Here is a 25,015-nt window from a genome sequence, read left to right as displayed (position 1 = left end):
CGTAACCTAGAAACAGTATTCACCACCCTTGGAAGTTCTTATGCTTTATTGTTTCATAACATTGAATCTCGGTGGATTTAATTTGGCTTTTTTTGTTGTGTCAAAGTGAAAACAGATCTCTCTAAAATTATCTAAATTAATTACATGAAACACTCAGATTCTGTTGGCTGCATAAGTCTAGGGAAGACAATCGCCAAACATGTGAGATTGAGATGTAAGCTCACCCGAATCCTCTCATTTGTGTGGAGGCCCGCGAGATTTGTTACCCTGTTACAAATCAGTACCACGAAGTAACAGACTACATACACAATTAAACGATATAGATTTATATTTCTTAATTTGACTAAAGGGTTAGTAAAAAAAAAACACAAAAAAGAAAAAGGCCCATTTTAACAGGACAGTCTAATGTGCACAAGTTGGAGCTCACGGTTTCCCCTTCGCCAGTCCTCCCTTGATCCCCCCCAGCCTTCGTCAGATCATGGCCCCGCTCCCGGTGAGGCCTACGACCTCTTCTCTCTGGGGTCTCCCACCGAGCAAAAGTCCCAACTCACACTGGTGTCAGGCACACAACATGAAAACACACTCCCTCCATTGGGTGGCTCACATTCCAAAGCCCCCATTAGCTCTAACCATAACCCAAACACTGCTTCTACAGAAAGACCATTACATTAACAGTGAAACCTTTCCCAGGGTGTTACATACAAATATAAAACACAAAAGAATTGATTGTACAGTTAGTTACCCCCTTTAATATGACACGCCAAATCATCACTGGTGCAGCCAATTGGTTTTTGAAGTCACATTATTAGTAAAATGGAGATCCCCTGTGTCCAGTCAAGGTGTTTCAATTGATTGTAGTAAAAATATTCCTGTATCTGGAAGGTCCAACTGCTGCTGAGTCAGTATCCTGGCAAAAACTACACCATTAAGACAAAAGAACACTCCAAGAAACTTGGCAAAAGGTTATTGAAAAGCACAAATCAGGAGATGGTTACAAGAAAATTTCCACAAGAATATGGCTTAGAGTACAGTTAAATCAATTCTTAAGAAATGGAAAGAATATGGCACAGCAGTTATCTGCCTGGAGCAGGCTGTCCTCTAAAACGGAGCAACTGTGCAAGAAGGGGACTAGTGAGAGAGGCCACCAAGAGACCTTTGACAACTCTGGAGGAGTTACAAGCTTCAGTTGCTGAGATGGGAGAGACTGCGCATACAACAACTGTTGCCCGGGTGCTTCACCAGTCACAGCTTTATGGAAGAGTGGTCAAGAGAAAGCCACTGTTGAAAAAAACTCACGTGAAACCTTGGCTAAAGTTTGCCAGAAGGCAAACCCTGAAGTGGGAGACTCTGAAGTCAGATGGAAAAAGGTTCAATGGTCTGACGAAACCAAAATTTGCTCTAGGGATGCTTCACTGCAGTAGGCCCTGGAAGGCTTGTGAAGGTAGAGGGTAAAATGAATGCAGCAAAATACAGGGAAATCCAGGAGGAAAACTTGATGCAGTCTGCAAGAGAACTGAGAGTTCGGAGATTTGTCTTCCAGCGAGACAATAACCCCAAACGTAAAGCCAAAGATACACAGAAATGGCTTATAAACAACAAAGTTAATGTTCTGGAGTGACCAAGTCAGAGTCCAGACCTCAATCTAATTGACAATTTGTGGCTGGACTTGAAAAGTGTTTTTCACTCACAATCCCCATGCAATTTGACAGAGCTTGAGCAGTTTTGTAAAGCAGAATGAGGAAAAATGGCAGAGTCCAGATGTGCAAAGCAGATGGAGACCTATCCACACAGACTCATGGTAGTAATTGCTTCCAAAGGTGCATCTACTAAATACTGACTTGAAGGGGTTGAGTAATTATGCAATCAATTATTTTGTGTTTAATAATAGTAATCAATATAGACCAATTTGTAAGAATTTGTTTTCACTTTGACACGAAAGAGTCTTTTCTGTTGTTCAGTGTGGGGGGGGGGGAGAAGGGGGACAAAGCCAAATTAAATCCACTGTGATTCAATGTTGTAAAACAATAAAACCTGAAAACTTTCAAGGAAAAGGGTGAATACTTTTTTTATAGGCACTGTATATAAAGCAATTGCCCCTAAAATAAATATCTGTGTGATGTAGGCCTGTAGTTCGCGGCGGGAGAGTCCAAAGGTATGGATCAGGAGCGCCTTAAGCTTAGTGTACCTGTCCTCTGTTGGTGGCTGGCGTAGGAAGTCAATGATCCGGCCTGCCGTCTCCTGGTCGAGCGCGCTGACCACGTAGTAGTAACGTGTGGCGTCAGCTATAATGTCTCTGATATTGAACTGGGCCTCGGCCTGCTCAAACCAAACGTGGGCTGAGTGGCCCAGAAAGTCAGAAGCTTCAGAGAGACCGCGCTGTGCGAGTTGCTCGAACTCATGGCTGGTTGCAGAGTCGCCGGCTACAGATGCCGTCTGGAACGTCGGGGTCACCAATGTAGTTGCGCGCAACGCGTTACTAAAGAAACACACAGAGGCAGAGAGAGCCGAACTCAGAATGCCTTTACTGATTCAAAATCACACGCTTAAATCTCCCCTCCCATGAGCCCCTGTGACGTCAGACTGTCCCCGGAAGGTCCGCCCCGAGCGGGTAGTTCCAAACGTGCTACCGCGTGTCTGCCCGTGGCTCACAATGGCAGTTCGAGTCCCGTGTGTGCGGGCCACCACAGTGAAATCATTTATTTACACAGAAAATGCTGGAAGAACTCAGCAGGCCAGGCAGCATCTAATGCCTGAAAAGTTGACCGTTTACAGTGGCATGCAAAAGTTTGGGCACCCTTGGTCAAAGTAGCTGTTACTGTGAATAGCTAAGCGAGTGAAAGATGACCTGATTTCCAAAAGGCATAAAGTTAAAGATGACACATTTCTTTAATATTTTAAGCAAGATTACTTTTTTATTTACACCTTTTACAGTTTCAAAATAACAAAAAAGGAAAAGGGCCTGAAGCAAAAGTTTGGGCACCCTGCGTGGTCAGTACTGAGTAACACCCCCTTTGGCAAGTATCACAGCTTGTAAACGCTTTCTGTAGCCAGCTAAGCGTCTTTCAATTCTTGTTTGGGGGACTTTTGCCCATTCTTCCTTACAAAAGGCTTCTAGTTCTGTGAGATTCTTGGGTCATCTTGCATGCACTGCGCTTTTGAGGTTTATCCTCAGATTTTCGATGATGTTTAGGTCGGGGGACTGTGTTTAGGATCATTATCCTGCTGTAGAAGCCATCCTCTTTTCATCTTCAGATTTTTTACAGACAGTGTGATGTTTGCTTTTAGAATTTGCTGGTATTTAATTGAATGCATTCTCCCCTCTACCAGTGAAATGTTCCCTATGCCACTGGCTGCACCACAAGTCCAAAGCATGATTGATCCACCCCCCTGCTTAACAGTTGGAGAGGTGTTCTTTTCATGAAATTCTGCACCCTTTCTTCTCCAAACATACCTTTGCTCATTGCAGCCAAAAAGTTCTATTTTAACTTCATCAGTCCACAGGACTTGTTTCCAAAATGCATCAGGCTTGTTTAGGTGTTCCTTTGCAAACTTCTGATGCTGAATTTTGTGGTGAGGACGCAGGAAAGGTTTTCTTCTGATGACTGTTCCATGAAGGTCATATTTGTGCAGGTGTCGCTGCACAGTAGAACAGTGCAACCACCACTCCAGAGTCTGCTAAATCTACCTGAAGGTCTTTTGTAGTCAAACGGGAGTTTTGATTTGCCTTCCTACAAGCAGTCCTCTCTGAAAGTTTTCTTGGTCTTCTAGACCTCATCTTGACCTCTACCATTCCTGTTAACTGCCATTTCTTAATTACATTACAAACTGAGGAAATGGCTGCCTGAAAACGCTTTGTTATCTTCTTACAGCCTTCTCCTGCTTTGTGGGCATCAATTATTTTAATTTTCAGAGTGCTAGGCAGCTGCTTAGAGGAGCCCATTGCAGCTGATTGTTGGGACAAGGTTTGAGGAGTCGGTATTTATAAAGCTTTGAAATTTGCATCACCTGGCCTTTCCTAACGATGACTGTGAAGAAGCCATAGCCCTAACAAGCTAATTAAGGTCTGAGACCTTGGTAAATGTTATCTGAGAGCTCAAATCTCTTGGGGTGCTCAAACTTTTGCATGGTGCTCCTTTCCTTTTTTTCCACTCTAAAATTGTACAGAACGAAAATAATACACTAATCTTGCTTAAAATGTTGAAAGTAATGTTTCAACTTTAATTTTATGACTTTTGGAGATCGGTTCATTTTCTACTCACTTAACTATTCACAGTAACAGAAATTTTGACCAGGAGTGTTCAAACTTTTACATGCCACTGTACCCTTTTCCATGGATGCTACCTGCCCTGCTGAGTTCCTCCAGTTTTTTGTGTGTGTTGCTTGTATTTACAGCATCTGCAGATTTTCTTGTGATCATTTATTTACTGTTGAAATTTATTTTTTGTTTGAAAAAAGTTTTGGTACTTTTAGTAAAAGGTACCAAAGTTAACGCCACCATAAACAGTTGAGTATTTTAAAAATTGGCATAACTTATATACTTTGTTTTTCTTCCTCTCATCATTAGGTTAATGAGATTTACCATGATAAATCACTGGGAGTCCATGTGAACGTTGTGCTGGTGCGAATGATCATGCTAGGATATGCAAAGGTAGGTTACTGCCAAAGCTTGCCATTGTCCAATAAATCTGAAGTTTCTATTTCCTGTTTGCACGTTGTGTAGAATCAGAAAACAATGAGTTAGAACTGCATTGAGTCACTGCAACAGCTTTAGATTGCTGCAAGTTCATAATGGCGCATTATTCCACTGTTTGCCCTTACTCTTGTTATGTCCTTCCTGATGTGCTTTGTTTTTTTCCCTAATTATTATATCTCACTACTTAATTGTAAATTTGCAGCTGTTGTTGATTGTTTGTTATATCGCATTAAGCAATTAGCTTTCATCACCAGTTCGGCTCTTATATATTGTTTGTACATTTCCTTTGTCGCTTGTAGTTAGAAATTGAAGAAATTTCAAGCAATATTTGAATTAACCTGTCATGAGAACGTCACGATGTGGTGTCTTTTTACATTGGCTCCTTGTGTACTGGGATGCCTTGGTAAATAATAAAGTTTACCTATCTGCATAGCTTTAGAAACAGGGAAAATCTCGAGCAAGGGCAGATTAGTAAAAAGACACTGTCTGTGGTGATTCCATCTGTGGTGGATAAGTCATTGATTCTGCAAGCTCCCGTCTTACAAAAAGTTAAAATGCTGGAAACAGTGAAGTGAAACCAGGTCAGTGTGTTCACTACGATCATCTGGTTTATCAAGCAGTCTACCAGATCAGTGGCAAGCATGGCGGTGCTGGAACTTGACACCTCTTCCCCAAATGGGACAGAACAGAGTCCGCCTCCTTTCATGTGCTCACCTGAACAGGCAGATATCTCAAAACGTCCAATGACCAGCCACTCACTCACCCGTTGATGTGAAGGAGATGTGCTGCCATGTAGTAGTAAACTCCAAGGCTCCTATGTACCACGGCATGTCACAGGTGGTGACGCTGCTCAGCCTCCTGGTAAGGTGCACCACACCCCCAATGAACCCCAACCTAATCACAATGTGTCAGATCTTGTGAGTTTCCTAGCCTGTCATGAGCTGCTGATGGCTGGACTCACCAAATTTGATGATAAGCCGGAAGATTGCTGGGCTTGGAAGTGCACATTCTCCAGTGCCACTGAAGACCTCAGCCTCAGGCCTAGTGAAGACGTGTCCTGCTGGTGAAGTGGCTTGGGTTGCAAGTCTGCTGAGGACGCAAGCAGATTAAGGTCAGTTCACATCAAACACCCCAGTGCTGATCTCAATTTAGTCAGGCAAAGATTGGAAGAGTGATACAGATCCGCAGAGACAATGAAGACTGTTCTCTTTACCAACCTCAAGTCCTTCCCCAAGATTTTTAGCAGGGAGACCCAATGTCTGAGAGAGCTAGGGGACTTGCTATTGGAGTTAGAGGCAGCCAAGGCTGTAGACTACTGACCTGTCTTGTCTTACCTCGACACTACACAAGGAATTCGTCCCGTCTTGGAGAAACTCCGCTTTAGTCTACAGGAGAAATGGATGTCACAGTGAACTAGATATAAACCGGATAATGAAGGCAACACACACAAAGTGCTGGAGGAACTCTGCAGGCCAGGCAGCATCTATGGAAAAAAGTATAGTCAACGTTTTGGGCCGAAACCCTTTGGCATGACTGGAGACAGTTGGTGGCACCTTTTACAGATATCAGCTGGGGAGCTTTTTCTGACTGGCTCTGGTGGCTTCTGGTGTTGCACAGGGGTCTTTGTTGGGACTGATGATTTTTATGTTATATGTTAATGATTTGGATAATGGAATTGATGGCTTTGTTGCAAATCTTGCAAACGATATGAAGATGGGTGGAGGGGAAGGTGATTTTGAGGAAGTAGAGAGACTGCAGGAGGACTTAGAAAGATTAGGAGAATGGACAAAGAAATGGCAGATGGAATACAATGTCAAGAAGTATATGGTCATGCACCTTGGTAGAAGAAATGAAAGAGTTGGTCAGTTTCTAACTAGAGAAAAAATACACAAAACTGAGGCGCAAAGAGTCTTGTGCAGGATTCCTTGAAGTTTAATTTGTAGGTTGAATCTGTGGTGAGAAAGGCAAATGTGACGTTAGCATACATTTCAAGAGGACTAGAATATAAAAGTAAGGATGTAATGTTGAGACTTCATAAAGCACTGGTGAGGCCTCATTTGCAGTATTGTGAGCATTTCTGGTTCCCTAATCTTAGAAATGATGTGCTGAAACTGGAGAGGGTTCAATGGACGTCCATGAAAATTATTCCAGGATTGAATGGTTTGTCATATGAAGTGCATTGGATGGCTCTGGGTCTGTATTCACTGGAATTCAGAAGAATGAGGAGTTACCTCATTGAAACCTGTTGAATGGTGATAGGCCTTGATAGAGTGGATGTTAAAAGGATGTTTCCTATGGTGGAAGAGTCTAAGACTAGAGCACACAGCCTTAGAATAGAGAGTCATCCTTTTAGAACAGGGGCGAAAGGAATTTCTTCAGCCAGAGAGTAAAGAATGTGTGGAATTTGTGCAGGGTTCCCTAAAGGTTAATTTACAGTTTGAGTCTACTATACAGACATTCACAGCATGGTAAACTTTGAACTGTCCCATTCAGACCTAAAGATTTAATCGCTGTGGAGCCTTTCTTACTCTTGTGGGACAGCATCTTTCCTGACAAGGGAGCTTTTCATCTCCCTTGTTAGTTTTTACATAAGGTTACACAGTCCTGTGTCACTCTCATCATAATCAGACTTTTCATCATCAGCATGCAGATTAGTGCTCTTTCTCAAACTGCAACTTGACTTATCTTTTTCTCTTCCCTGTGCGGTTTATTTAGTGTTTTCTGCCTGACATGCTCTTTATATGTGCCCTACTTTGTTGCATTTTCTGCAAATTTGGCCTTCATATCTGCATTGATCTGGTGTTTGAGCCCCTGCCACAACAGGAACACAATTTGTTTGTCAATTTCTTTTCTGTTTAGATGTTGCAGTTTTTTTTTACACTCACATTAATTCCTGACTGCAACTCAGTTGTGTCTCTTTCTGCTGTTTCTATTGATAAAATTACTTCAACCTCTTTTAAATGTAAGTTGTACTTCAGTTGGAAGCCATTTTTGAATAATTTATTGTAAAATTCCACAAACTAAATGCTGTCTTAGTGCTTCATTAAACCCATCACTGAACTGACAATACACAGACAGTCTCTTGAATTCACCCATGTACGCTGAAATGGACTTCCCTCTTTTTTGATTCTGCTTATGAAACCTAAAGCATTCTGCGATCAACAATAGTTTTGGTTCTAAATGTTCATGCATTATTTTCACAATATCAGTAAAACTCATTTTGGCTGGTTTGGTTGGAGCAGTTAGCTTTCTAAGAAATCTGTATGCCCTTAAATCCAATGCACTCAGCAAAATTGGCACACGTTTCTCGTGGGATATTTATTTGCATTAAAATTCTACGCAGTTTGCTCAATATACATGAACCAATTATCCATTTTGAAACGGAACACATCTGTCTTTCTGATGTAGCAGCCATTTCCTCTGTTTATTTATTATCACCCCATACTCACTGTTTATGAAATCATGAATTCTTCTATTTTCTGCCTTTCTTTTTACTCAATCATCTTTCCTTTTGTGAAAAAAACTTGTTGCTCCAAAGAAAAAAAAATGTGTTGCACTTTTTAATCTCAATCGTTTGTTGCTGCGCTTTTTCTTTAGTGAATGTCTCACTGCACTTCAACAGGTAGGTCGTCATTGGGTTTGTTTAAGCCTTCCTCACCACTACTGTTGTGTTTTATAACTCCAAAACATAAAACTAATTGAAAGGAAAACAAAGAAGCCAGGAATAAAAGTCTAACAACACACACAAAATGCTGGTGGAACACAGCAAGCCAGGCAGCATCTATAGGGAGAAGCACTGTCGATGTTTCGGGCCGAGACCCTTCGCCAGTCCTGACGAAGGACTCGGCCAGAAACATCAACAGCATTTCTCCCTATAGATGCTACCTGGCCTGCTGCGTTCTACTAGCATTTTGTGTGTGTTGCTTGAATTTCCAGCATCTGCAGATTTCCTCATGTTTGCCAATAAAAGTCTAACTTTGATTTTACTTTAAGTGAGGTGTGTACATATGATGTGGTGGTGTAATGATGTATGCTATTTATGTACTTTTACATACAGCCTGCATTGCATTATTTAAACAACAAAGAATACTTAATCAATTAATATATTTACAATATTACTGAAATATTAGATAGGCAACAATATCTACCATCTAGGCCATCAGGTAGTAGGTACAAAAACCTGAAATCCCTCACCGTCTAGATCTCAGAACAGTTCTCCAACCAGCTAGCAAAGCTCTAATCATCACTACAGTTTAGCAACACTATGACAACTCTGATTACTTATGGCCATTTTTTGTTCTAATAATTTTATCTTGTAAATGAGTTGGGTCTAATTTATGTTTTGCTTGTGTATGCTGCTTGGTGCCTGGGATGCGGCTGCAGTTATGTTTCTCAGTGCACCTGTGCATAGTGGTAATTGTGCACATGATAATAAACTTGACTTTAAACGATATATCCAACTTTGTGGAATGAGGTGCATATGACATGTTGAAGCAATCCTAATGCAAGTAAACATTCTTTGATCAGTCCATCAGCTTGATTGAAAGAGGAAATCCATCTCGAAGTCTGGAGAATGTTTGCCGTTGGGCCTCCTCTCAACAAAGATCAGACCTAAACCACTCAGAGCACCACGATCATGCAATCTTTTTAACAAGGCAAGATTTTGGCCCAGCGGGTATGCAAGGTACTGTGCAAGACTATTGGTGTCTATGGTGAAATGAACAATTAATGGCTTGATGTAAAAACAAGGCACAATCAGTTGACGGTGGAGGTTTCTGCCGAGTATTCCTCTCCGCACCTTCCATGGTTAATTCAGTTTATGCCAATTAGAGTCAGAGTCTCATAACAATTGAACGTAGTTAGCAGAAGGCAGGGCAAGTCCTTTCATAACAGATCCAAGTCCTATGACAGTGGGATGCATTCATATTCTAATACAGCCAGATATTGTATCAGTAGGTTTTGGTCATCAATGAGAGAGCAGCTCCACAAGGGTCACCCTGTGACAGGGCCGACCCCATAATGATGTGAACTGGTGGCCTAACTGTGATAGGGCATGAACATGAAATGACAGAATGTATTCAATAAAGTGACAGAGGGATAAAGTAGCTCTTTTGGTTATTTCAAAGGAAGGATATATCTGGTATGGTTGTACTAGCTGGTGACCATTGTTCCTGAATCTGGTCAACACAAAGGACTGGGGACATGGAAAGAAGTATCCAAGAATTTTCAACCTAATCCTACCAAACAAAGATCAGAAACATGAGAAAAGCAGCAGTTCAAAAGAGTCTTCTCAGGGCCTGTAGCAATAATCCTGCCAGTTCACACAATCCCAGATTATATTTTTGTAAAAAACCTGATGTTTAGTAATAACCCTGCTATCATTGATTTCCATCAAATTCTACTAAATGCTTGTCAGTTGCTACTAATCATATCATTGTACCATGTTTCAGTTTATCCACAGTCTCGGTTATCATGCACAGTCAAACCCAAGGGTGGTGATAGCTAAACAATAAATCAAGTTATAGATTAGTATGGATACATTTGGGGATTGAAGCATAAAACTAATGAGAAATAGGGTGACTACTGGGTTGTTAATTTGTCAGGAAAAGCTAAGAGTCTGATGTGATGAGTCTGAAATAGACAAGGTACTTGATTTTAGGTAAATTGAGGATTACAAGGAACTGATAAAGCAAAGCAAGGGTCAAGGTCCCTCAGCTTAATTGTTGAGTAAGTTTGGAGTCACTTCACCTACTATTGCTCTTATTTATTGTGTTCCAAAAGTAATAGGGAACAAAACTGCAAAAATTAGGATGGTCAATGGTGGGCATGAAGAGTTTGGAAAAAAAAAAGTCTTACACTGTCAATGCAATAAAACAAAAGCTGTCTTATGTTGACATGGTGTTTTGAGAGGTAAAGCCTGTATTACTCTGGTACTGTATTAAGAATAAAGCCTGATTGCATTGACACTCTACGATGCAGAGTAAAAACAGTTCTGTTTTATTTATATATACCTTGTTTCCATTCCTCTGACTACCCAGTGATTACAATTTGTTATTAATGTTATTCATGTTAGTTTTTTGTCCCAACTCCTTGCTGTAGGATATGCTCCAGTGACTGGAATGTGTCACCCAGTTCGTAGCTGTACTTTAAACCATGAAGATGGGTTCTCTTCGGCATTTGTTGTAGCACACGAGACTGGTCATGTGTAAGTTTAAATATTCACGTAATAAAGTTGCCTCCAGTCCAAGTAAAATATATTATTTCAGCAGCAGTCTATGGGTTAAATGACATTATTGGTCTTGAGTTGGCTACAATGTCACTTGTCATCACTTCCAATGTAACAATGTCATGGGTTTACATGGAATTACGTGGGTTCCCTCTGCGAACAGTCAAACCTAGTCACTTCCTGAACACTGAAAGACAGGCAAAACCAAGGAATTGCATTTATAAAGTACTGGCATGACCTCAAAGCAACCTTTGCACTTTTTAACTTGATTAATTGATTGCAATAAGGTTGAGAGGTGGTAGAATTCTTGGGTCTAATGTATTACTTTCAAAGAGCCTGCACTGGACACATTAATCAAAGCGGCTTTCATAGACAATATGATTCTCTGCTTGCATGTGACGTATGGCCATGTTAATTTGGAAACTGCATTTATTATTAACAGACCACAAAAAGAGCAGGAGAGAGCTGATTGACGTACAGTAAATAAAATTATGAGAGGCAGAGATAGGGAGATGGTCAGAGTCTTTATCCCAGGTTGGAAATGTCAAATATGAGAGGGTGTAGCTTTAAGAGGAGAAGAGGAAACTTTAAATGAGACTTAAGGGACAAGTGTTTTAATACAGAGAGTGGTAAATGCCTGGACCTCTGGGGTATAACAGAAACAGATACAATAGCAATGTTTAAGAACCGTTTCCAGGCAGGAAATGGATGAATATAGACCATATTCTGGGAAATCAGATGAGTTTAATTGGCATAATTGGTCACTGTAGATATTGTGGACTGAGAGGCTCATTCCTGCGCTGTGCTGCTCGATGTTCTGAATCAAATTAGATTTTCATTTGAACACTTCCTGTTCAGTTTCTCACAGTTGTCCAGGGTTGATCATTCTACTTGGGAAAAGGTTCAGTGACTCTGCAGAGAAGTTGCATTACTTAACAAAGTTCCTGTAATGCAAGTCCTTTCATCAGACTTTTTCAGAAAGCCTCTTTGAAGATTATTGCCTTAAAGAGAAAACGTGTACTAAGCCTTCGAGTGTGGAGCTATGGAAGTGGGTGAGGTCCTGGCAGTACTTTACATCATTGTTCACCAAGGAAAGGTGAAGAATGATGGTAAGTTTACGAAGAGGTATGTTGATATTCCAGGGCATGTCATTATTCAGGGGGAGAATGTGTTAAAAAGCGTTAGAGTAGATAACTCCCAAGACCCTGAAGGTATCTGTCCCAGGATAACAAGGGAAGCAAGGGAGGAGATTGCTGGAGCCTTGGCAGAGGTCTTTGTATCCTCTACTTATGGATGGCTAGAGTTGTGTTTCTTTGTGTAAGAAAGGCAACAGGAACAAACCTGGAAAATAGTCTGGTGAACCTTACATCAGTGATTGAGAAGTTATTGAGGAAGATTCTTGGGGACCAAATTTACTCACATTTGTAAAATGGATATATTAAGCAATGTCAGCATGGCTTTATATAGGGAATTCCTGTCTCATAAAATTGATGAGGTTTTTGAGGAAGTGATGAAGATGACTGATGAAGATAGGCAGTGGATATTGTCTGCATGGATTTTAGCAAGGTATTTGCTAGGGTCCCTTCTGGCAGGTTGGTTGAGAAGATTTGGTAAATTGAATACAAAATTGGTTGGTTATAGAAAACGGAGGGTTATGCTTTTCTGACCGGAAGTCTATGACCATTGCTGTTCTGTTGTAGTGGTAGGACCTCTGTTAATTGCAATATTTATTAATGATTTGGATGAAAATGGAGGTGGTCTGAGACATAAGACATAAGAGCAGAATTAGGCTATTCAGCCCATTAAGTCTGCTGCACCATTTCATCATGGCTGATCCATTTCCCTCTCAACCTTCTTCCAGTTTCACACCCTGATTAATCAAGAGGCTATCAACCTCAGCCTTAAATGTAACCAATGACTTGGCGTCAGCTGCCTGTAGTAATGACTTCTACAGATTCACTACCCTCTGGCTAAAGAAAATCCTCCTCATCTCTGTTTTAAATGGACATAACTCTATTCTGTGGCTGTATCCTCTGGTCCTGGACTCACCCACCAAAGGAAACAACCTTTCCACATCCACTCTATCTCGGCTTTTCAACATTCAATAGGTTTCAATGAGATCCTCCCTTGTTCTTCTAAATTCCAATGATTAAAGGCCCAGAGCTGTCAATCTCACCTCATACGATAAGCCTTTCAGCCCTGAATCATTCTCACGAAACTCCTCTGAATCCTCTCCAATGTCAGCTCATCCTTTCTTAAGTCAGGAGCACAATACTGCAAATGAGGTCTTATCAGTGCTTTGTAAAGCCTCAATATTACATCCTTGCTTTTATATTCAAGTGCTTTCAAAATGAACGGTAACATTGCATTTGCCTTCCTCACCACAGACTCAACCTGCAAATTAACCACTGGGGAATCCTGCACTAGGACTCGCAAGTACCTTTTCACCTTGGATTTTTGAATTTTCTCCCCATTTAGAAAATAGTCTCCTTTTTTATTCCTTCTGCCAAAGTGCAACACTGTATTTCTTTTGCCACTTCTTTGCCCATTCTCGTAATCTGTGCAAATCCTTCTGCAGTCTCACTGCTTCCTCAGCACCACCTGCCCCTCCACCTATCTTTGTATCATCCACAAACTTGGCCACAAAGCCACTAATTCCATCATCCAAATCACTTGACATTTAACGCTAAGAAAAGTGGTCCCAACACAGACTCCTGCAGAAAACCACTAGTCACTGAGAGCCAATCAGAAAAGCATCCCTTTATTCCAACACTTTGCCCCTGCCCATCAACCAATGCTCTATCCATGCTAGAATCTTTCCTGTAATACCATGTGCCATTAAGAACAAGGGCATGATGCTAAGAGTTCTGAGTTGATGAGGAAGGACAGGCAGGGGACAAAACATAATTGTAGCCAGTTAAAGGGGTTGAAATGTGTCTATTTCAATGCTAGGAGTATTGGGAACAAGGAGGATGAACTTAGAGCGTGGATTAGTACGTGGAACTACGATGTTGCAGCCGTTACTGAAACATGGCTGGTCAAAGGGCAGAATTAGATGATGCAGGTCCCGGGGTTCAGGTGTTTTAAAAGGAATAGGATGGGGGGTAGATAAGGGGGGAGTGGCATTGCTGGTCAGGGATAGTATCACGGCTATAGAAAGGGAGGATGCTGCAGAAGAAGAGTCCACTGAGTCGTTCTGGGTGGAAGTCAGAAATAGGAAGGGATCAATCACTGTGCTGGGAGTAGTCTATAGGCCCTCAAATCGCCCTCGGGACACCGAGGAGCAGATAAGCAGGCAGATTTTAAAATGGTGCAGGAAATACAGGGTAGTAGGTATGGGTGATTTCAACTTCCCTCATATTGACTCGCACCTCCTGAGTGCAAGGGGGATAGATGGGACTGAATTTGTCAGGTGTATTCAAGAAGGATTCCTGACCCAGTATGTGGACCGGCTGACGAGAGGTGAGGCCATACTGGATCTAGTTCTGGGTAATGAACCTGGTCAGGTGACAGACCTCTTGGTGGGGGAGCATTTTGGTGAGAGTGACCACAACTCCCTTAGCTTCAGCATAGCTATGGAAAGGGATAAAATCAGACTAAATGGTAAAGTGCTTGACTGGGGAAGGGCTAACTTTGAAGGGATGAGGCAGGAACTAGCCAGAGTAAATTGGAAACAGATGTTCAAAGGGGAAAGCACAGAAGTAATGTGCGAGAAGTTTAGGGACCACTTGAGCTGGGTTCAGGATAGGTTTGTCCCACTGAGGCAAGGAAAAAATGGTAGGAAAAGGGAACCATGGCTGATGAAACATGTGAGGCAACTTGTCCAGAGGAAAAAGGATGCATATGTTAGATATAAGAAGCAGGAAGTAGGAGGGGCTTATGAGAAATATAGGGTAGGCAGGAAGGAGCTAAAGAAAGGACTTAGGAGATCTAGAAGGGGGCATGAGAAGGCCTTGGCATGTAGGATTAAGGAGACCCCCAAGGCGTTCTATGTATATGTGAAGAATAGGAGGATGACGAGAATGAAGGTGGGACCGCTAAAGGATAAAGAGGGCAACATGTGCCTGGAGGCGGAGGAGGTTGGGGAGGTCCTAAATGAATACTTTGCTTCAATATTCACAAGTGAAAAGGATCTTGATCAGGATGAGGTCGAAGTAGAATGGGCCTGTGTGCTGGACAATGTGGAGATTAAGGAAGAAGAAGTGCTGGATCTTCTTAAAAACATTAAGATTGATAAATCCCCAGGGCCGGATATGATACACCCCAGGCTGTTGCGGGAATTGAGAGAAGAGATCGCAGGAGCATTGGCTATGATCTTTGAATCCTCTTTGGCTGCAGGGGAAGTGCTGGGAGACTGGAGAATGGCAAATGTAGTTCCCTTGTTTAAAAAAGGTAATAGGGAGATACCTGGGAACTATAGACTGGTGAGTCTTACGTCAGTGGTATGCAAACTACTGGAAAGGATTCTTAAGGATAGGATCTATGAGCATTTGGAGAAGTACAGTCTACTCATGGATAGTGAACATGGCTTTGTGAAGGGAAGATCGTGCCTCATGAGCCTGATTGAGTTTTTTGAAGAGGGAACAAAAGAAATTGATGAGGGTAGGGCAGTGGATGTGGTCTACATGGACTTTAGCAAAGCATTTGACAAGATCCCTCATGAGAGACCCATCCAGAAAGTCATGAGGCACAGGATAAGTGGAACCTTGGCTGTTTGGATAAAAAATTGGCTTAAAGGAAGAAAGCAGAGGGTAGTTGTGGAAGGAAAGTATTCTGCCTGGAGGTTGGTGACTAGTGGAGTGCCACAGGATCTGTCCTGGGACCCCTGCTATTTGTGATTTTTATAAATGACCTGGATGTAGAGGCGGAAGGATGGGTGAGTAAGTCTGCGGATGACATGAAGATTGGAGGAGTTGTGGATGGAACTGTAGGTGGTCGAAGGTTACAAGACGATATAGACAGGCTGCAGAGTTGGGCAGAAAAATGGCAGATGGAGTTCAATCTGGACAAGTGTGAGGTGATGCATTTTGGAAGGACAAACCAGAAGACTGAGTACAGGATTAATGGTCAGTTACTTAAGAGTGTGGATGAACAAAGGGACCTTGGGGTTCAAATCCATATGTCCCTCAAGGTCGCTGCGCAGGTTGATAGGGTAGTTAAGAAGGCCTGTGGGTTGCTAGGCTTCAATAACAGGGGGATTGAGTTAAAGAGTAGAGAGGTCATGTTGCAACTCTACAAATCTCTGGTGAGACTGCACTTAGAGTATTGTGTTCAATTCTGGTCACCTCATTATAGGAAGGATATGGAAGCTATGGAGAGGGTGCAGAGGAGATTTACCAGGATGTTGCCTGGATTGGAGAACAAGTCATATGAAGCAAGGTTAGCAGAGCTGGGACTTTTTGGAGCATAGAAGAATGAGAGGGGAATTGATAGAGGTCTACAAGATTATGAGAAGCATAGATAGGGTGGATAGTCAGTACCTGTTTCCCAGGGCACCAATAGCAAACACCAGAGGGCATATGTACAAAATTAAGGGAGGGAAGTTTAGGGGAGACATCAGGGGTAAGTTTTTTACACAGAGGGTTGTGAGTGCCTGGAATGACTTGCCAGGGATGGTGGTGGAGGCTAAAACATTAGGGGTATTTAAGGGCCTCTTCGACAGGCACATGGATGAAAGAAAAATGGAGGGTTATGGGTAGTGTGGGTTTAGTACTTTTTTTAAGGATTATATGGGTTGGCACAACATCGAGGGCTGAAGGGCCTGTACTGTGCCGTAGTGTTCTATGGTTCTATGGTGCTCTTAACTTGTTAAGTAGACTTTGTGTGTGGCACCTTGTCAAAGGCCTTCTGAAAATCGAATACACAACATCCACTGACTCTCTTTTGTCAATCCTGCTTGTTATTAACTCAAAGAATTCCAACAGATCTGTCAGGCAAGATTTAATATTAAGGAAACCATGCTGCCTTGGTCCTATTTTATCATGTGTCTCCAAGTACCCTGAGACTCAACCTTAACAATGGACTCCAATATCTTCCCAACCACTGAAGTCAGACTAACTGGCCTATAATTTCCTTTCTTTAGCCTTCCTCCTTTCTCAAAGAGTGAAGTGATATTTGCAATTTTCCAGTCCCCCAGATCCATTTTAGAACCTACTGATTCTTGAAAGATCATCGTTACTAATGTCTCCACAATTGCTTCAGCTACCTCTTTCAGAACCCTGAGGTGTAGTCTGCTTTGTCTTGGTGATTTAAATATCTTTAGACGTTTCAGTTTCCCAAACAACTTCTCCCTAGTGATAGCAACTGCACTTACCTCTGCCCCCTTGCACTCATGAACTTCCAACATACTGCTAGTGTCTTCCACAGTGAAGACCGCTGCAAAATACGTACTCAGTTCGTCTACGATTTAGTTGTCCCCCCATTACAACCTCTCCAATCTTATCTTCTAGTGGTCCATCTCTTTTACTCTTTCCTATATCTGAAAAAACAAACATTTGGTATCCTCTTTGATACTGTTGGCTAGCTTACCTTCATATTTCATCTGTTTCCCCTTTTATTGCTTTTTCAGTTTTTTTCTGTTGGTTTTTAGAAGCTTCCCAATCTTCTAACTTCCCACTGATTTTTAGCTCTATTATATGCCCTCTCTTTTGTTTTTGTGTTGGCATTAACTTCCCTTGTCAGCCATGGTTATAACATCCTACCATTAAAATACTACTTCTTTGTGATGTATCTATCCTGTGCCTTCTAAATTGCTCCCAGAAACTCCGGCCATTGCTTCTCTACTGTCATCCCTGCTAGTGTCCCATTCCATTCTACTTTGGCCAGCTTCTCTCTCATGCAACACACACAAAATGCTGGAGGAACTCAGCAGGCCGGACAGTATCTGGAAAAAAGTACTGTCGACATTTTGGGCCGAAACCCTTCAAGTCCATGGAAGAAAGAAAAAGGGGAAGGAGCAGAGGGAGGCGATGGGTGGGCAAAAAGATGAGATGAGGTGAGAACAGGAAAAGGGGATGGGAAATGGAACAGGTTGGTGGAGTATTGGGGGATATTACTGGAAGTTTGAGAAATTGATGTTCATGCCATCACATTGGAGGCTATCCAAGCAGAATATAAGTTGGTGTTCCTCCAACTTAAGTCTGGCCTCATCACAACAGTGGAGGAGGCCATAGATCGACAAACCGAGATGGGAAATGGAATTAAAATGGGTGGCCACCAGGAGATGCAGCTTGTTCTGGTGGACAGAGAATAGATGCTTGGCGAAACAGTCTCCCAATCTACATTGTTTCTCACCAATGTACAGGAGGCCACTCTGGGAGCACCAAACACAGTAAATGGCCCCAACAGACTCACAGGTGAAATGTCGCCTCACCTGGAAAGACTGTTTAGGGCTTTGAATGGTAGTGGGGAGGAGGTGTAGGGGCAGGTGTAGCACTTCTTCCACTTGCAAGGATAAGTGCTAGGAGGAAGATCAGTAGGGAGGGACGAATGGACAAGGGAGTTGCATAGGGAGTGAACCCTGTGGAAAGCAAAAACAGTAGTGGGGGGAAGATGTGCTTGGAGATGAAATCCCATTGGAGATAGCGGAGGTTGTGGAGAATTATGTGCTAGATGCAGAGGTTGGTGTGGTGGTAGGTGAGGACAAGAGGAACCCTATCCTGGTGGGGAGGCGGGAAGATGAGGTAAAAGCAGGCATGCGTGAAATGGAAGAGATGTGGTTGAGGGCAGCATTGATGGTGGAGACGGAGAAATTGAGAGAAGGCGATGGTGTTTTTACAAGTGACAGGGTGGGAAGAGGTATAGTCCAGGTAGTTGTGAGAGTCCATGGGTTTATAATAGACATCAGTAGATAATCTGTCTCCAGAGATAGAGACAGTGAGATTGAGAAAGGGAAGGGAAGTGTCAGAAATGGACCAGGTGAATTTGAGGGCAGGGTGGAAGTTGGAGGCAAAGTTGATGAAATTGATGAGTTTAGCATGGGTGCAGGAAGCAGCACCAATACAGTCGTCGATGTAGTGTTGGTAAAGTGTGGGATGGTCTCCGGTGTAGGCTAGTAACATAGACTGTTCCACATAGCTGACCAATAGGAAGGCATACCTGGGACCCATTTGAGTGCACATGGCTACCCCTTTTGTTTGAAGGAAGTGGGAGGAGCCAAGGAGAAATTATTTAGAGTGAGGACAAGTTCTGCTAGGTTTAGGAGTGTGTGGTCGTGGAGGGGAATTGGTTGGGTCTGGTGTCCAGAAAGAACTGGAGAGCTTTGAGGCCTTCCTGGTGGGGATGGAGATGTATAGGGACTGAACATCCATATTAAAAATAAGATGGTTTTCAAGGGATATTAGAAACTTGGTTCGGAAAAAGAGGGATGTCTACAATAGATATAGGCAGCATGGAGTAAAAGAATTGCTCGAGGAATATAAAGAATGTAAAAGGAATCTTAAGAAAGAGATTAGAAAAGCTAAAAGAAGATACGTTTGGTTTGGCAAATAAGGTGGAAGTAAATCCGAAAGGTTTCTACAGTTATATTAAAAGCAAGAGGATAGTGAGGGATAAAATTGGTCCCTTAGAGAATCAGGGTGGTCAGCTATGTGTGGAGCCGAGGGAGATGGGAGAGGTTTTGAACGATTTCTTCTCTTCAGTATTCACTAAGGAGAAGGATATTGAATTGGGTAAGGTGTGGGAAACAAGTAAGGAAGTTATGGAACCTATGACAATTAAAGAGGTGGAAGTACTGGCACTTTTAAGAAATTTAAAAGTGGATAAATCTCCGGGTCCTGACAGGATATTCCCCAGGACCTTGAGGGAAGTTTGTGTAGAGATAGCAGGAGCTCTGACGGAGATCTTTCAGATGTCATTAGAAACGGGGATTGTGCCGGAGGATTGGCGTATTGCTCATGTGGTTCCATTGTTTAAAAAGGGTTCTAGAAGTAAGCCTAGCAATTATAGACCTGTCAGTTTGACATCAGTGGCGGGTAAATTAATGGAAAGTATTTTTAGAGATAGTATTTATAATTATCTGGATAGACAGGATCTAATTAGGAGTAGCCAGCATGGATTTGTGCGTGGAAGGTCATGTTTGACAAACCTTATTGAATTTTTTGAAGAAGTTACGAGGAATGTTGACGAGGGTAAGGCAGTGGATGTAGTCTATATGGACTTCAGCAAGGCCTTTGACAAAGTTCCACATGGAAGGTTAGTTAAGAAGGTTCAGTCGTTAGGTGTTAATGCTGGAGTAATAAAATGGATTCAACAGTGGTTAGATGGGAGATGCCAGAGAGTAGTGGTGGATAATTGTTTATCGGGATGGAGACCAGTGACTAGCGAGGTGCCTCAGGGATCTGTTTTGGGCCCAATGTTGTTTGTAATATACATAAATGATCTGGATGATGGGGTGGTAAATTGGATTAGTAAGTATGCCGATGATACTAAGGTAGGAGGTGTTGTGGATAATGAGGTGGGTTTTCAAAGCTTGCAGGGAGATTTATGCCGGTTAGAAGAATGGGCTGAACGTTGGCAGATGGAGTTTAATGCTGAGAAGTGTGAGGTTCTACATTTTGGCAGGAATAATCCAAATAGAACATACAGGGTAAATGGTAGGGCATTGAGGAATGCAGTGGAACAGAGAGATCTAGGAATAACAGTGCATAGTTCCCTGAAGGTGGAGTCTCATGTAGATAGGGTGGTGAAGAAGGCTTTTGGAACGCTGGCCTTTATAAATCAGAGCATTGAGTACAGAAGTTGGGATGTAATGTTAAAATTGTACAAGGCATTGGTAAGGCCAAATTTGGAATATTGTGTACAGTTCTGGTCACCGAATTATAGGAAAGATATCAATAAATTAGAGAGAGTGCAGAGACGATTTACTAGGATGTTACCTGGGTTTCAGCACTTAAGTTTGTTACGTATCCCGTAACTGGATCACTTACCAGCAAAGATAGAGAGGACCGCTGAAGTCTGATGGTACCATTTTTAAACGTTTTTATTTATAAAGGGGCACAAAAGTAAGGTTAATACAAACATTCAGATAACATACGTCGTCAATACTCAATCTAAAGCACAGGGATAGTACTAATCAATAAGAAATAAGCTCTATCGTTGTCTAGGGGTAATATATAGTCTGCTGTATATCTAAAAGTCTCTTGCGTTCACTGCAGTTCCACCAGCTGCCGTCTTTTGGGGGGTCACGGTGGTGCACTTTTGTTAGAGAGAGAGAGATAGAGCTTGAATGAAACAGTTACCCGGCGGGTTTTTTCCAACCTTTAGGAGTTCGATCCGTCGGAGTCTCGTTGGGGGTGGCCGTTCACTCGTGGCCTCTCTTGTAGCTAAAGCCGTTATTTCGTGGTGAGGTTGCCAATCCCAGACAAGGAAAAGATGCACACGAACCTCCTCACCGGCTGTCGCTATTAAACGCTGTCACAGGATTTCTAGCGTGTCTTCTGGTGCGTCTGGGGGGCCGTCTTTACAACCCCTCTTTTATCTGAGCTCACGTGGTCTCAGATGTCAATCAGGTTGGGATGATGCAATCTCTCTCCATCTCTCCACCCCAGTTGCCCCGAGGGTATACACGTAGTACAGTTCCCAATTCACAAAGGTGTCTCCACGAGACAATGACCAGAGTCGCCAGCTTTTGCCTCGCCGTGAAACGAGGGACACCACACGTATCTCTCTCTTCTCTTGGGTCATTGACCCCCCCTTCACTAGGGCTCTTGCGATTCTCACAAAGGAGGGGGCTGGGATCATAACACCTCCCCTCTTAAAAACGTTTTTTACCAGCGGTTAAAACGGAGTGGTACAGAGTCTTACAGGGTTTTAGGATTTAACATAGTACAAAAGCTTTGCTTTTAACTACAGAGCTGTACCGTCATACATTTTTCAGCGTCTGAACAGTTAACAATTACAGTGTCATTTCCTTTAATATGGTAACATCTTGTCCCTGACTAAAGGCTGGTAGCATCAGATTTCAACAGGCAGGGTTCCAAGGGGTTTGTTTTTGTTATTCACATGCTTTGTCAAAATCCCGTACAGCCGGTTTTTCTATTTAAAAATGGCGCCCCCATTAGCCGTCACCTCTTTTCTGGTGAGTTCCTACGTGTGGGACCTGGGTAATTTGGCGAGGTACTCTCCCGCCTTTCCGTTCCATAAGGGTTATTCTCTCAACACCGTGTCCCAAACTTAAATCATCGTGTGAATTTCCACCCAATTCTTTAATGTTACACAGGTAGCTAGCCCTTTTGTCAAGACCATGCAGGCTGATGGGTTTCAGTTCGAACCTTTCCCTCAGGCCGCATTTAAATTTCGGCTTTTTCACAGCGCTCTCTTGAATAACAACAGTGTGTGGGGCACCTTTACATTCCAAATCAACCTGTAATCGATGCGCAGGCACTGCGTTACCAAGCCCTCGTTTCTGTAGCTTGGTTGCTTCTTCTGACACCAATCTAAACTTTAAATTTTCTTCATTCGATTTGGGAACTACAAACTTCCCGTTCCCTTCAATAATAATGTTTATTCCCCCATGGTCGAGTTCCACTTTAAGGTTCACCACCCCTTCGTGTACCAACACCTGGGAACCCTCCCTTCCCCCGATTACCAGGGTTAACCCTGTCTCCACTGAACCCAGTCCATCTGACCCACAGGGACTGCATTCCTTTTCAACTGAATCAAATACCTCAGATTTTTTCTGAGCTCCCTTACTAGGTTCAGTACCACGTGCATCCACATCTTGGACACACTCAAACGGGACATCTGCCTCTTCCAGGCTTTCAATACCCGTACCCTTTTCAAATTCTAAATTCCCCTGATCCTCCCAGTTCCTCTCTGGGCAACTCCCTTCCAGAGTAAACTCAACCCCGCGGGCTGAAACAATCTCGTCTGCCAACCCAGAAGACCTCTCCAAGGTAATGGCATCCTTTTCATCTAGGACTGCCTTCATCTCATTATCGGGAACACCTTGATAACTCTCAACTTCTTGAAACAGGGCTGCCACCCCCGACAGATCATCCATGTCCAACTCTGGACCTTTTAACAGCTTTTTCTGTTTCTCATCTTTATTTCCTACCTCTGGGACCTTTCTCTTCGCTAAGGGCAGATCTAGCTCCTCTCCCTTAACCCCTTTCACTTTACTACTCTTCGGTTTACCACCCTCAGAACCCTCGTGGTACAGGGTCGGTAGGACCGTCTCGGCCAAATCAATACTGGCCAAATTTAAACTGCTCGCTTTCTCAGCTGCCTTTCTCGACAGGCTGCGAATGCTCGTGCCTGTGGTACAGACTGGAGATGCGAGGGGCGGGGCTGCAATCCTCACAGGTTGTTTGGGCCGTGACATCCTTGTCCAACCCTGCCCCCCGGCTAAATCATTTCCGAGGAGGACGTCCGCGTCAGTTCTCGGGAATTCTGATGGCACCCCTATTTCGACTGGTCCAGATACCAGCTCACAATCCATAATTACCTGATGTAGGGGCACCATTTCTATTCTTGTACCTATCCCCTTCACAGCGACCATTCCCCTTCTCCGACCGAAATCTAGTATCTCACGGCGGATCAACGACAGCTCCGCCCCGGTGTCTCGCCAGATTCGGACGGGAATGGGTGGGTCTCCCCCCCCTTCATGGACACGGTTCCGGGTGACAGCCAAGTCTCTGACCCCTCTCGTACTCTGTCTACTCGGGGCTCTCTCGTCGATTTACTGATTACCACGGCACACCCGATAGGGACCGCTGCTTTCCCTTTTTCTGGCTCCTTTCTCAGAGCAAAGCACCTAGAGGCAATATGTCCTCCCTTCCCACAATTAAAACAGATCAAGCCCGGAAATCTCGGGCTGCCTGGCCTTTCCCCCTCAACCTTACCTCTAGCTCCCGGCGGGACCTCTACCTCAGCTGGTGGACTTCCTCGGTCGTTCCCACGGTCTCTCGGGTAACCTTTTGGCGAGGAAAACTTTGTCCTGTGAGTTAGGGCATATTCATCTGCGAACCTAGCAATTTCCGAGATGGACTTATTCAGCTTCTCATTCAAATACATCCGGATCTCCTCCGGAACACACCCTTTTAATTCCTCCATCAAAAATAACTCCCTGATATGCCCATAATCCCCGTCCACCTGTTCCACGGTGCACCAACGGTCCAAGAGTACACCCTTTTCATAGGCTAGCTACCGTTTGATTCCACCCTTTCCGTAAATTTCTGAACCTTTGTCTATAAGCTTCAGGTACTAGCTCGTAACTCCGGAGAATGGCCTCCTTTACTTTGGCATAATTCTCCGCTTCCCCTTCCTCGATGGCCAATGCCGCATATGCTCGTTGTGCCTTCCCTTTTAACACACTTTGTAACAACGCCACCCACTGCTCTTTGGGCCACTTTTGATTTACTGCCACCTTTTCAAAAAGCAAGAAATAACTATCAACGTCCGACTCTTCGAATGGAGGTACTACCCTCAACTCCCGACTAACATTAAACCTCTCGTTTCGATCTAACCCTAGATCTCTTCGCTCTTTCTTTAACTTCTCCATCTCCAAGTCATGATCCCTCTGTTCTCGTTTCTTCTCATACTCTCTTTGCTTTTCAGCTCGTTCCCTCTCGTTCTCGGCTACTTCTAGCTCTTTTGGCTGAATTTCATGCTGTCTTTGCTTTTCAGCTTGGTCCTGCTCTTTTTTCACCTCTAACCCCTTTAGTTGGAGCTCCTGCTCCCTTTCTCTCTCTCGCTCAGCCCATTCTTTCTCTCTCTCAGCTGCTTCCAGCTGCTTTATTTTAAATTCATGTTCCAACCTTAATTTCTCCAACTCTAGCTGATCCATCCCACGAGCTGGTACTTTTTCAGGGATATTTTCCAATACCTCAGCTTCGAACACCTTCTTCCCAATGTAATACCAAGTTATGGCCCCTCGCACCTCCCGCTTTTTCATGGATGACCTCACTTCTGTGAGGTCCAATCCCTTCGCCAAATTTAACAAGTCTGATTTGGTGGCCGCCTCTAGCGCCTCCACAGTCGGGTTTTTCATAAATTCATCCACGTCCATCTTTGCTGGTTTCCCGTCTGGCTACCCGCCTACCAGATCCAAATTTTTATTTTTTTTTTACTTACAAACCCAATTCACTGCCCTCCCA

General features: G+C 43.2%; 1 protein-coding gene across 10 annotated transcripts in view; it reads left to right on the top strand.

Annotated features, from left to right (window-relative positions):
* Nucleotides 1–25,015, top strand: part of LOC140713961 (A disintegrin and metalloproteinase with thrombospondin motifs 3-like) — a 420,377-nt gene that overhangs the window by 305,930 nt on the left and 89,432 nt on the right. For all 10 annotated transcript variants that reach the window (XR_012095817.1, XM_073024651.1, XM_073024664.1 and 7 more), the window contains exons 6-8: nt 4,565–4,648; nt 9,221–9,377; nt 10,793–10,898. Coding sequence is in view for 9 of the 10 variants with exons in the window: in XM_073024651.1 (XP_072880752.1) it covers nt 4,565–4,648; nt 9,221–9,377; nt 10,793–10,898 (347 nt within the window). In the remaining variant the exon portion in view is untranslated. The remainder of the gene's footprint in view (nt 1–4,564; nt 4,649–9,220; nt 9,378–10,792; nt 10,899–25,015) is intronic.

The sequence above is a fragment of the Hemitrygon akajei genome, chromosome 2, assembly GCF_048418815.1.
Source record: "Hemitrygon akajei chromosome 2, sHemAka1.3, whole genome shotgun sequence".
Taxonomy (NCBI): domain Eukaryota; kingdom Metazoa; phylum Chordata; class Chondrichthyes; order Myliobatiformes; family Dasyatidae; genus Hemitrygon; species Hemitrygon akajei.
The sequence above is the reverse complement of the archived record's forward strand: the minus strand, read 5'-3'. Positions and strand labels throughout refer to the sequence as shown.